This window comes from Thalassophryne amazonica, chromosome 6 (assembly GCF_902500255.1).
Source record: "Thalassophryne amazonica chromosome 6, fThaAma1.1, whole genome shotgun sequence".
NCBI classification, from domain to species: domain Eukaryota; kingdom Metazoa; phylum Chordata; class Actinopteri; order Batrachoidiformes; family Batrachoididae; genus Thalassophryne; species Thalassophryne amazonica.
In genome coordinates, this window is record NC_047108.1 from 65,528,795 (window position 1) to 65,542,562 (window position 13,768).

The window sequence follows — 13,768 nt, forward strand, 5'->3', positions numbered from 1 at the left end:
CTTGGACTTTGGTACTTCCAGCTCGTATTCAGCACAGATGTTTCTGTACACGCCCACTTACTAGGTTGTGCCTCTATGGGTTGCATCTTGTGCTCTGCCACTATGTGCTAGAATGTCTTGGAAGCATCTTTACATAGTATGCACTGCAGGGCCTGTCTGCAGTGTTAGATGGCAGACATGGTGCTCAGGGCCTATTGTAACTAGGTTTAAGGATATGATTCCTTCTTTATGTTCTCTAATGCCATATACCAACACAGTGCAGAGTAGCTACCTAAACTCTGTATGTGAGATAGAGTATCTCGTCAATAGTTTTACATCCTCATTGAAGACAACTTTGGATGCTGTAGCTCCTCTGAAAAAGAGAGCTTTAAATCAGAAGTGCCTGACTCCGTGGTATAACTCACAAACTCGCAGCTTAAAGCAGATAACCCGTAAGTTGGAGAGGAAATGGCGTCTCACTAATTTAGAAGATCTTCACGTAGCCTGGAAAAAGAGTCTGTTGCTCTATAAAAAAGCCCTCCGTAAAGCTAGGACATCTTACTACTCATCACTAATTGAAGAAAATAAGAACAACCCCAGGTTTGTGTGTAGAGAGTCAGACTCAGTCAGTCTCAGAGTCAGAGCTCTATTGAGCCGAGTATTCCTTTCACTTTAACTAGTAATGACTTCATGACTTTCTTTGCTAATAAAATTTTAACTATTAGAGAAAAAATTACTCATAACCATCCCAAAGACGTATCGTTATCTTTGGCTGCTTTCAGTGATGCCGGTATTTGGTTAGACTCTTTCTCTCAGATTGTTCTGTCTGAGTTATTTTCATTAGTTACTTCATCCAAACCATCAACATGTCTATTAGACCCCATTCCTACCAGGCTGCTCAAGGAAGCCCTATCATTATTTAATGCTTCGATCTTAAATATGATCAATCTATCTTTATTAGTTGGCTATGTACCACAGGCTTTTAAGGTGGCAGTAATTAAACCATTACTTAAAAAGCCATCACTTGACCCAGCTATCTTAGCTAATTATAGGCCAATCTCCAACCTTCCTTTTCTCTCAAAAATTCTTGAAAGGGTAGTTGTAAAACAGCTAACTGATCATCTGCAGAGGAATGGTCTATTTGAAGAGTTTCAGTCAGGTTTTAGAATTCATCATAATACAGAAACAGCATTAGTGAAGGTTACAAATGATCTTCTTATGGCCTCAGACAGTGGACTCATCTCTGTGCTTGTTCTGTTAGACCTCAGTGCTGCTTTTGATACTGTTGACCATAAAATTTTATTACAGAGATTAGAGCATGCCATAGGTATTAAAGGCACTGCGCTGCGGTGGTTTGAATCATATTTATCTAATAGATTACAATTTGTTCATGTAAATGGGGAATCTTCTTCACAGACTAAGGTTAATTATGGAGTTCCACAAGGTTCTGTGCTAGGACCAATTTTATTCACTTTATACATGCTTCCCTTAGGCAGTATTATTAGACGGCATTGCTTAAATTTTCATTGTTACGCAGATGATACCCAGCTTTATCTATCCATGAAGCCAGAGGACACACACCAATTAGCTAAACTGCAGGATTGTCTTACAGACATAAAGACATGGATGACCTCTAATTTCCTGCTTTTAAACTCAGATAAAACTGAAGTTATTGTACTTGGCCCCACAAATCTTAGAAACATGGTGTCTAACCAGATCCTTACTCTGGATGGCATTACCCTGACCTCTAGTAATACTGTGAGAAATCTTGGAGTCATTTTTGATCAGGATATGTCATTCAAAGCGCATATTAAACAAATATGTATGACTGCTTTTTTGCATTTACGCAATATCTCTAAAATTAGAAAGGTCTTGTCTCAGAGTGATGCTGAAAAACTAATTCATGCATTTATTTCCTCTAGGCTGGACTATTGTAATTCATTATTATCAGGTTGTCCTAAAAGTTCCCTAAAAAGCCTTCAGTTAATTCAAAATGCTGCAGCTAGAGTACTGACGGGGACTAGAAGGAGAGAGCATATCTCACCCATATTGGCCTCTCTTCATTGGCTTCCTGTTAATTCTAGAATAGAATTTAAAATTCTTCTTCTTACTTATAAGGTTTTGAATAATCAGGTCCCATCTTATCTTAGGGACCTCGTAGTACCATATCACCCCAATAGAGCGCTTCGCTCTCAGACTGCAGGCTTACTTGTAGTTCCTAGGGTTTGTAAGAGTAGAATGGGAGGCAGAGCCTTCAGCTTTCAGGCTCCTCTCCTGTGGAACCAGCTCCCAATTCAGATCAGGGAGACAGACACCCTCTCTACTTTTAAGATTAGGCTTAAAACTTTCCTTTTTGCTAAATCTTATAGTTAGGGCTGGATCAGGTGACCCTGAACCATCCCTTAGTTATGCTGCTATAGACTTAGACTGCTGGGGGGTTCCCATGATGCACTGAGTGTTTCTTTCTCTTTTTGCTCTGTATGCACCACTCTGCATTTAATCATTAGTGATTGATCTCTGCTCCCCTCCACAGCATGTCTTTTTCCTGGTTCTCTCCCTCAGCTCTAACCAGTCCCAGCAGAAGACTGCCCCTCCCTGAGCCTGGTTCTGCTGGAGGTTTCTTCCTGTTAAAAGGGAGTTTTTCCTTCCCACTGTTGCCAAGTGCTTGCTCACAGGGGGTCGTTTTGACCATTGGGGTTTTTACGTAATTATTGTATGGCCTTGCCTTACAATATAAAGCGCCTTGGGGCAACTGTTTGTTGTGATTTGGCGCTATATAAATAAAATTGATTGATTGTTATTGTGCTTTCATGATCAAGGGTTTCTGTGCTGTACGTCAGCCTAGCCTTATGGAATTGATCAAAAGTGCTTGGGCTTACTATGAAACACTAATATGAAATCGCACATGGCCTTTGTATTGGTCACAGGAACGTTTGACTTTGTGTGACCTTGAAGTGAAGGTCATTCTTAGTCAAACCTGTTTTAACTCTTGAGCAGTTATCAAAGCCACACAGAATCTTATATTATGGTGTCACTGAATCACAAAGAATTTGCGTGAATCAGGATCACACATGTAAGGCGCAGGTGTTGTCCTCTCTGATAACCCTCTCCTTATTTATTTTTCTAAGGCACGAGATATGTCTCCTGTTACAAACATTATCTGAGAACATTTTAAGTGCATATGACAATTGAGGCAAGATATCTTTGCATTAGAATAGATGTGTGATAGTCCCTCACGTTGTCTTCCCCAGTGTGCAGATGTAGGGTACCACCTGTGTCTGGGTCAGGTGATGCAGGCCTACCTGTCTGGTCGATTGTGGGCTCAGCAGAATCTAACTGCAGGCCTACAGCAGCTGCAAGAATCTGTGGCGGGACTGGACCAGAGCCATGATAGAGACACTCTTCTGCAGGACCACTACAACACCTTCTGTCTTCCCTTTCGCTTTGGCTACCAGCCCCATGATGGAGATCAGGTGAGTACTTTGTGAGGTGTCCTGCAGGTGTGCTTTTTAAAAATAAATTGTAAATTCCACATTTGATGATCTCTGATTAGATTTGTGTTTCTGATTAGCTTTGTCAAGATCACTGCATGCATTACAAGGAGGTTTTTTTTTTTTTTTTTCTTTTGCTGGCTGCAACTTATCGGCAGGGTATCTTAAAAAGACATGAATGATTTCAACTAAATTTGATGGAGAGATGGACATTGGGTCATGGATAAGCTAATTAAAGTTCAAATTTTTAAGATTTAAATCATGAAAACAATATTCTTTGGCACCACCGTAATTTTATTTATTAGCCTTTCAGTAGGGGATTTATAATATGACATTGCCAATATGATCCCAATTCATGCTGTCTGGGGAAAAAAATCGATATTGTAATAGATAGAGACCTCTGTGTGCGTGCGTATGTATGACATCCATCACGGAGAAACTGGGGAGAGCTGACATTTGCAGTTTGGTATGCTTTTGTATTTTGGGTCAAGGATGAACACTGTGAAAACAGAAAGTTGGTAAGACTAATATTTTTTGAGAATATTTTAGGTAACTAGTAAAAAACAGATGTGCTGCAGTGCACCATGGGAGTGTAGGATTTGGGGGTTTTAAATGTTATTGTGGTTCGTGTTAGTTTAACTGTGTTGTGCTATTGATTTATTGTGTTTTTGTAGTTCAATTGGTTTAGTCAGTTTAGTTAAATGTCATGTTGCCGGTACCATGAGTGAAAAGTGTATTGTGTTTGATGTCTTCCGCACTGTCTGTATGTGCATGCCTAAAAATAGAAGCACTTGCTTTCGGCAGAATGCAGAAAAGAAAAAAAGCTCTCTGTAGTGTCTCTGTGTTTAACTTCGATCACGGACAAACTGTGGAAGGCTGACATTTGGCGTTTGGTATGCTAATGTATTTTGGGTTAAGGATGAATGCTGTGAAAACGGAATGCTGATAGGATATTAGTAAACATCGCTAATTCCATTCTGGACTAACACGGCATTCCAGCAGGGGGCGGTAAATCATCTTTATATTAAAAGTGTAATGCGCTTGTTTTCAGTGCAGAAGGTCCCGGGTTCAAATCCCACCCTTGCACATTTCTCCATGGAATGTGGAGTTGCATCAGGAAGCGCATCTGGCATAAAACCTTTGCCAATTCAACATGCAGATCCACCTTGGATCTGCTGTGGCGACCCCGAGTAGAAACAAGGGAGCAGCCGAAGGGGCTTACTTTACATTAAAAGTGTGAGTGTGTGCGTCTGTGATTTTTATTTAGTAAGTTCAATGTAAGTACATAATATAATTGCAGATACATTAATAAAAATATGTGGATGACACAAGAAAGTGGAAACACTTATTTCCATCGTGGTCCATTTAAAGATGAAATGAAAAAAAAATAGAATTGTCAAATTTATTTGTCATTGTCATTACACGAGTGCAACAACAAAGAAATTATGTCCACACTCCAAGTGTGGGGGGAGCCGCAGCAACATGGTCGCGCAGCCGCCAGCTTGGGAGTCCCAAGCAGGAGAAGTAATAATAATAATAATCATCATCATTCCTACTCTCAGCTATGGTCATGAGGGTTGGGTCATGACCAAAAGACCTAGATCACGGGTACAAGCAGCCGAAATGGGCTCTTACAGATTTTTTTTTATACAGATGTTAGCGTCCACGTCCCATGTACGCAAATCACACGAGGTCACAGGTAACTTCTAATAATTTAAAAACCTGATCCATGCACACATGCACTTCTCCTGGAGACAGCATTAAAAGGAAAATAAAGTATTTCTTATGGAATTCCCCCAGGTAAATATGTTCTCTTCATTAAAATGAGCTGTCATTTTTCCAGACATTTCAAAAATACGAGGTCTGTCCATAAAGTATAGGTCCTTTTTATTTTTTTCAAAAACTATATGGATTTCATTCATATGTTTTTACGTCAGACATGCTTGAACCCTCGTGCGCATGCGTGAGTTTTTCCATGCCTGTCGGTGACGTCATTCGCCTGTGAGCACTCCTTGTGGGAGGAGTTGTCCAGCCCCTCGTCGGAATTCCTTTGTCTGAGAAGTTGCTGAGAGACTGGCGCTTTGTTTGATCAAAATTTTTTCTAAACCTGTGAGACACATCGAAGTGGACACGGTTCGAAAAATTAAGCTGGTTTTCAGTGAAAATTTTAACGGCTGATGAGAGATTTTGAGGTGACACTGTCGCTTTAAGGACTTCCCACAGTGCGAGACGTCGCACAGCGCTCTCAGGCGGCGTCATCAGCCTGTTTCAAGCTGAAAACCTCCACATTTCAGGCTCTGTTGATCCAGGACGTCGTGAGAGAACAGAGAAGTTTCAGAAGAAGTCGGTTTCAGCATTTTATCCGGATATTCCACTGTTAAAGGAGATTTTTTTAATGAAAGACGTGCGGACGGGTCCGCGCGTCGGCTCGCAGCCGCCGCGACGCTCACGCCACAGGAAAAACACCTCTGTTGGAAGCCTTAAGGACAAGTTGGAACATGTCCAGCTGTTAAACAATTTCTCATATACTCACTCCACTGAAAGCCATCAAAAGCTGCCTGGATTTTACAAATGGTTATCAACACGGAGGTGTTTTTCCTGTGCCGCTGCTCCGCGCCAGCTGCGTCCCGACGCGCGGACCCGTCCGCACGCCTTTCATTAAAAAAATCTCCTTTAACAGTGGAATATCCGGATAAAATGCTGAAACCGACTTCTTCTGAAACTTCTCTGTTCTCTCACGACGTCCTGGATCAATAGAGCCTGAAATGTGGAGGTTTTCAGCTTGAACAGGCTGACGACGGCGGCTGAGAGCGCAGCGCGACGTCTCGCACCGTGGGAAGTCCTTAAAGCGACAGTGTCACCTCAAAATCTCTCATCAGCCGTTAACGTTTTCACTGAAAACCAGCTTAATTTTTCGAACCATGTCCACTTCGATGTGTCTCACAGGTTTAGAAAAAATTTTGATCAAACAAAGCGCCAGTCTCTCAGCAACTTCTCAGACAAAGGAATTCCGACGAGGGGCTGGACGACTCCTCCCACAAGGAGTGCTCACAGGCGAATGACGTCACCGACAGGCGTGGAAAAACTCACGCATGCGCACGAGGGTTCAAGCATGTCTGACGTAAAAACATATGAATGAAATCCATATAGTTTTTGAAAAAAATAAAAAGGACCTATACTTTATGGACAGCCCTCGTAAACCGACATTATCATGCGTAGATTTCATTAGAAACTAAATTTTGTCAGTTTTGTGAAATTTGAAAGGTTGTACAGCTTTAAATATCGGTGCATATCCAGATTGATTGGGGGATCTTGCCTTTGATCTTTGACGCTATAGTCAAGATCACCCTTGATCTTGATTCCTGATTGAAACAACACAAATGGAGATGAAAACAGAATCTCCTTAGAAAGATTCAAAGATGAGTGATCCAAATCTGTGGTGAGACGTTAGGAATGTTGGAGAGAAACTGAAGATATGACTTCACAATGAAAGAGGAGATGAAAGGAAATTCTCAACAGAAAAATCAGAGTATAGAGATACAAATGGATTTCAATGAAATTTTGTAGGAAGAGGTACTGTTGTGTCAGATGTTTATAGCCACTCATCCTGGACCTGAATGACTTTGTAATATATGGCTTTTAAGGATTTCTTTCAACTGTTCTTATTCTGGAACAGAATGATTGTACGCCGTATAATAATAATTATTATTATAAAAGCCCAAGAACTTGGTGCACATATTTGAATTTGTTTTGGATTTTCGGACATCAGCACAGGATCAAAACTGTAGATACAGCACACCAAATATGTGGTTGAAAGTCTCTTTGCGTGTCTCTTTGACCAGATTCTTTTGGATTGCATTTGCGTATTTCTCCCTCTACAGTGCATAATATCATTGAACAAGGAATTTGGAGGAATCTCAGTGCATAAAGGTCAAGGGCTTAAGCCTAAACTGACCACTCGTGATTGCTGATTCTTTGGATGGCACCTCATCAAGAGCCGTCATTATTAAAAACGGCTATGAAAATTTTACATTAAATAATTCAGAGGTCCTTCTGTATCCGTATGTGACCGTATATTCAGAAATTTACAGTTTATTTTATGGTTGAAAGGATTTGTGTTTCCAAAGGGCGGGGGGATTAAAAGATTTTAAGATTCAGTTAAAAGAGCATTTTGGACAAATCAGTCCAGGTTCAGCTCTAATTGGGTGTTTATATTGTTTTTTGTTTTTTGTTTTTTTAAGTCATATAATCCCACTCAAAAATGTTGAAAAAAACAAAAACAAAACAACAACAACAACAAAAAAACAAAACTGTCAGCTTGACAGAAAAACTGCCTGGTTCACTGGATTAAAAACTGCTGCTGATCAATTTTGATGACACCACACTCATCTCTGGATGGAGCCAACAGAGGAAAAAAAAAAAAACGGAATCAGACATTAGAAAGGCAAATACAGTATAATTTGTTAGCAATAAGCAACAACAAAAACAGAAGAAATACTAAGGTGATCGCCGGCCACTAACCCTAAGCTTCACTAAAAGACCCAGAATTTAGATAAAGTTGAGGCCGTGGCACGCACTCTTACCTAATAAAATGAATTTAAAAGAGTAAAAAGCATAGTAACATACTATGCTAGTGTGCTAGCCATACGAAAGGGGAAATAAGTGCGTCTTAAGTCTGGACTTGAAAGTCTCTACAGAATCTGACTGTTTTTATTGATGCAGGGAGATCATTCCACGGAACAGGGGCACGATAAGAGAAAGCTCTGTGACCCGCAGACTTTTTATTCACCCTAGGGACACAAAGTAATCCTACACTCTTGAGAACACAAAGCCCGGGCCGGTACGTAGGGTTTAATTAGGTCAGCTAAGTAAGGAGGTGCCAGTCCAGGAACAATTTCATAGGTTAGCAGCAGAACCTTAAAATCTGGCCTCACAGGGACAGGAAGCCAGTGAAGAGATGCCAAAATGGGTATAATGTGGTCAAACTTTCTGCTTTGTGTCAAAAGTCTGACAGCAGCATTTTGAACCAATTGAGAGCCCTAATGCTGGACTACGGTAAACCAGAAAATAGAACATTGCAGTAGTCTAATCTAGAAGAAACAAATGCATGAATCAGGGTCTCAGCATCAGCCATAGACAGGATGGGATGAATCTTTGCTATATTTCACAGGTAGAACAAAGCAGTCCTCGTAATATCTCTAATATGGAGGCCAAAGGACAACGTAGGATCAAAAATTACACGAAGGTTCCTCACTTTGTCAGTGTGATGTATGACACACGAGCCTAGGCTAAGCATTAGCTGGTCAAATTGATGCGATGTCTCACTGGACCAGGAACCATCATTTCAGTCTTATCAGAGTTCAAAAGTAGGAATTTTCTAGACATCCAGCTTTTCACTGATGCAAGGCAATCTTCTAAGGATTTCATGGGAATGAGATTATGAGCAGTTATCGGCATGTATAACTGAGTATCATCAGCATAGCAATGAAAGGTAATCCCAAAATGTGTGCCCAAGGGGTGCTGTATAAAGGGAGAAAAGCAGGGGGTCTAACACGGGCCCCTGTGGAACCCCAAATTTCATGTCACTAAGTTTAGAGGTAGTGTTACTGTACAAAACACAATGAGAATGACTGCTCAGGTATGACGTCAGCCATGCAAGGGCACTCCCAGTAATCCCAAAATGATTCTCCAGCCTGTTGAGTAGAATATGATGATCCACGGTATCAAACTCAGCACTAAGCCCGAACAGCACCATAACCGTAGTGGTGTCCAAATCCATTGCAAGCAGAAGATCATTCACCACTTTAGTGAGAGCCATCTCTGTGGAATGATATTTTCTAAAAGCAGACTGCAGTGGCTCGAAAAGATTATTCTCAGTAAGGTGGTCCACGAGCTGCCATGAAATCACATTTCCAAAATTTTTGAACAAAGTGATAGATTTGATAACGGCCTATAGTTTTTCAATACACTAGGGTCAAGATTAGATTTCTTTTGAAACATTTAGGAACAGATCCAGAGGTCTGTGTTTGTCCTTGAGTGGCCCAGGCAGAGCCCTGACCTGAATTCAATTGAATATCTCTGGAGAGATCTGAAAATGGCTGTACACTGACACTCCCAATCCAACCTGATGTTGCTTGAGAGGTGCTGCAAAGAGGACTGGGCAAAATTGCCCAAAGATAGGTGCACCAAGCTTTTGGCATCATATTCAAGAAGACTTGAGGCTGTTAACTGCTGCCAAAGGTGCATCAACAAAGTATTGAGCAAAGGGTGTGAATACTTATGTACGTGTGATTTCTTAGTTTTTATTATTATTATTATTATTATTGTTGTTAACAAATTTGCAAAATATCTTCAAAGTATAGTTTTTTCATGTTGTCATTATGGGGTGTTGTGAGTACAATTTTGTGTGAAAACAATGAATTTAATCCAGTTTGGAAAAAGGCTGTAACATAACAAAATGTGGAAAAAGTGAAGTGCTGTGTACCAATTTTCAATTTGATTCTAACCTCAACAGTCTTACCTTTCCTCTTCTCCCTCTCTTTTGTTGCCCAACAGTAGCATAGGTTCTGCTGCTGTTATGGTCATTGTTTAAAAAAACACACCTTGATCAATTCAGTATGAAAATTCAGTTCATGATTCACATGGGGTGTACGGCCAGTGCATTCTGAGTAAATGAGGAAGGTAGACCTTGTCTCATGTAGGGGTGCAGTCTAAAAGAAATTGGAGACTGCAAGGTGGTATCAAGTGAGAGGGTAGCTAGATGGCATCAAATGATCATTTTTAGGATAAAGTTTGAGGTGAAGAAGAGGAAGAGAGTGAGAGCTGAACCAAGGATCTAATGGTGGAAGCAGACGGAGGAAGACTGTCATGTGAAATTCAGGGAGGGTGCGAGACAAGCACTGGATGGAGGTGAAGTGATTCTGGATAACAACTGTAGATGTGATGAGGGAGACAGCTGGGAAGGTACTGGGTGTGACATCTGGACAGAGGAAAGGAAGAAAAATAAGGAGAATTGGTGGAGGCCAGACAGGGGACTGAGTTGGAAAGGACATGCAGCAGGTTGAGGTGATAGAGAATGTAGATGATGAACTAATTATCAAGGTGTGTGTGTGTGTGTGTGTGTGTGTGTGTGTGTGTGTGAGAGAGAGAGAGAGTCAGTCAGTCAGTCAGTCAGTGAGAGAGAAGACAGTGGAGTTTTTAACCAGGTTGTTCACAGCTTGGTGCAAAGAAGTGGTTTTGGTCTCTATGGCTAGTTTCCTACCTCCACAACAACTGTGTGTGTGTGTGGGGGGGGGTGTGGGGGGGGGACTTTAGTTCTTAGTTTAAGATGCTTTAAGTCATAAATTTAAGCAAAATAAGGAATGTGGTCACTTTGTGTGACAGCTCATGTGTTGTCACTAAGCTGAGCTCAGAGCTGTGGTCAGTCAGAGTTTGATGGCTGTGGCTGTTTTTTGTGTTTTGAGCATTTGGCTCTGTGGTTGGCATGAAGCTGGACTCTCTGGACAAACTGCTGGACATTATGGACGATGCCAGCGCTTTAAAAGTTAAAATAATCACAGCACTTCTGTGTGATCAGAGCGTACGACACCGGCATGAGAAACGCACCTGCAGCAGATAAACCACAGAGGGACTCGCTTTAAAATGCTGTATTTCCAGACACTTATTAAAGGATTTTCAGACATCATTTTCAAAAATCAGGAGCTTTATGTGGATTTATGTCTGTCTGTGATGGTGAATTGGACTGAAACGAACAGGTCAGATTTACATGTGTGAATGAAACGGTCTGTCCGCATGAGGACCGCAGGTTTCAGCCAGTCAGTGGCCAGCATTAATGGACATATTTAGAGTTATGAGTAAATTACAAGAAATGTGTGCCAACAATCATGTAACTTACTTACAACTTATGTCCAGCATGTGCGGGACGTATTAGTCACACGCTGCCGCTGGCCCTCGTTGAAAATTTTCAGCATGCCCAAAACTTTTTCAGGAGCTCAGCTTATTAGAACATACATGAGCGAGCTTCAGTGTGTTTCAATGTGCTTCAACTTGCTTTTAACTTATAAAAAAACCTGCCCTTAACTTATTGGACTTATGCCAGCGTTTTTTTAATGCAATTGGCATATGCTAGCTAAATCGTCAAGGTGTGACAGGGCCGTAATCTAATTTGGTTACTAGTTGAATGGGAAACCTCTTAGGAAGATCAGGACTGCATGTATTTCACCTGGTCAACCTGGAGTTGCATTAGGAAGGGCATGCAGTTTAAAACTTGTGCTAAACCCCAGTGCGGATCAGTGGTGGATCCAATGTGGTGGACCCTGCATGAACACAGGGGCAGTTGAAAGACTAACACTAAAAATATCTGCAGTAATTTGGCTTGTTGTGTGGTTAATTTTCGTAACTGATCATGTAAGGTGTGTGTGTGTGTGGGGGGGGGGGGCAGTTACTCCACATTTACAGAGGAAATAATTGGGTCATGATTTTTAATGGCTACACCAAGTCAAACCATTATAAGAACCATCACTCTGTCACCTGAACAAAGGTTAGCCTCTTTTGTTGGTAATTCTTAAGATTAGGGGCATGTTCTGGCTTCATTCATCATGCCCAGGTCATGCAGGGTGTCGCTGCTCCACCCCTTTACCTGTATATGGGTTGACCCTGTTGGACACACAGCGACAGTCACACGCATTAGGCCATTTATAGTAAGGACCTTATCCATCCATCCCTCCATTTTCTATGCCTGCTTACTCCAAGTAAGGGTCACGGACTCCAGACTGCTGGAGTCTGTCACAGCAGTCATAGGGCACGAGGCAGGGCACACACTGGACAGGACGCCAGTCTATCACAGGGCCACATATAGACAACCAAACTTTCACACGCACACCTACGTACGGTCAATTTAAAGTTTCCAGTTCACCTAATCTGCGTGTCTTTGGATGTGGGAGGAAGCCGGAGCACCCGGAGAGAAGCCACACAAACAGAGAACATGCAAACTCCACAGAGAGAGGCCCTGGGTCAGAAGAAATCTCACGACCTTCCCACTGTGAGGCGACAGCGCTAACCACTAATCCACTGTGATTGCTAGGAGCTTATGTGCAGCTCATTTATTTCTTTAAAAAGAAAGTCTGCTTTTCTTTTTAAAGTATTTGACATGCTTTACACTTCTTTTATTTCATTATTTTAATCACCTTTTTCGTGTTACTTTTGAATGAGGATTCGTTCTATGTTGTCTTTACAAGTGAAATGAACAAACTGGATCCTTGTGTGTCTCTCAGGTGTCTGAGGTCAGTGGAGAAAGTGAGACCAGGTTCAAACAGATACAGACCAGACTGAAAGCTGTTACCCAGGAAACATACGAGGTATATTCCAACACACTGCATCCTTTATCTTACTACAAGATTTGGTAGCAAGTACTCAATATAGTCAAGTTACTCAATGTGACTTTACAGCTGGATTTAAATCACAAATATACAAGATCTATTGATGTAAATATCTAAAGAAGAAATTATTGAAAGATTATTAAGAGTGTCCACCTACAGAACAAAAATCACATGACGGCACCAAGTGTAGCACGTTTCTATGCAGTTGGATCAGCTCTGATCATTGCGTCAACTTTTAGCCTTCCAGCTGAATAATGGTGCATTTACACATAATGACGGCAAGTCACAAATGCCATGAAGTATACATTCTTGGCCGCTGATCACGAATGTGATGATTCGGGGCAGAGGCGTCAGGTGTCCTCAGGAACTGGTGCAACCTGTCACCATGCGTTACGATTAATGGCACGTGTTGCTGGAGAATTATTGTAACCATTACGCACAGTGAAGAATAATGTTCCACATTGTTGTGCGCTATCACACGTAAAAGCGCTTCATTATGTTCTGTCACATTGTGAATGAGGCGAATTGTCTCCACACACACCCCCATATTCATCCCAGTTGCTGAACAATTCAGATTGCTCCAGTTTGGTCTTCAAAATCCACAGCAGAAGAACTTTGCGATTGCATGCTTAGTAGGGCTCTGTGCCACAGAGTGGTGCAGAAAGGGGGAGGAGACTGAGAGAGCCAGATGTGTGGCTCCATGCGGCTCTCGTCTCGTTCGTTTTCCCAAACATCAGGCACATGCAGCAGCAGCAGGTGCAACACCTGCAGGAGCGTGCTGAGCATTGGAACAAGACTTAGCTGACTTGGCGTCACTGCCCTTCTTCAGCATATTGAAGCAATGAAGCTAAATGCGGTGCAGCAGAGTTTAATTGTACACACGTCAGAGAAGAACGCTGTCATGCTCTATTAAGGATCACC

At 41.6% G+C, this 13,768-nt stretch overlaps 1 protein-coding gene across 1 annotated transcript in view; it reads left to right on the forward strand.

Annotated features, from left to right (window-relative positions):
* Positions 1-13,768, forward strand: part of arhgap4a (Rho GTPase activating protein 4a) — a 66,551-nt gene that overhangs the window by 7,040 nt on the left and 45,743 nt on the right. Inside the window, exons 10-11 of the mRNA XM_034172355.1 lie at positions 3,231-3,452; positions 12,743-12,826. Of these exons, the coding sequence (XP_034028246.1) occupies positions 3,231-3,452; positions 12,743-12,826 (306 nt within the window). The remainder of the gene's footprint in view (positions 1-3,230; positions 3,453-12,742; positions 12,827-13,768) is intronic.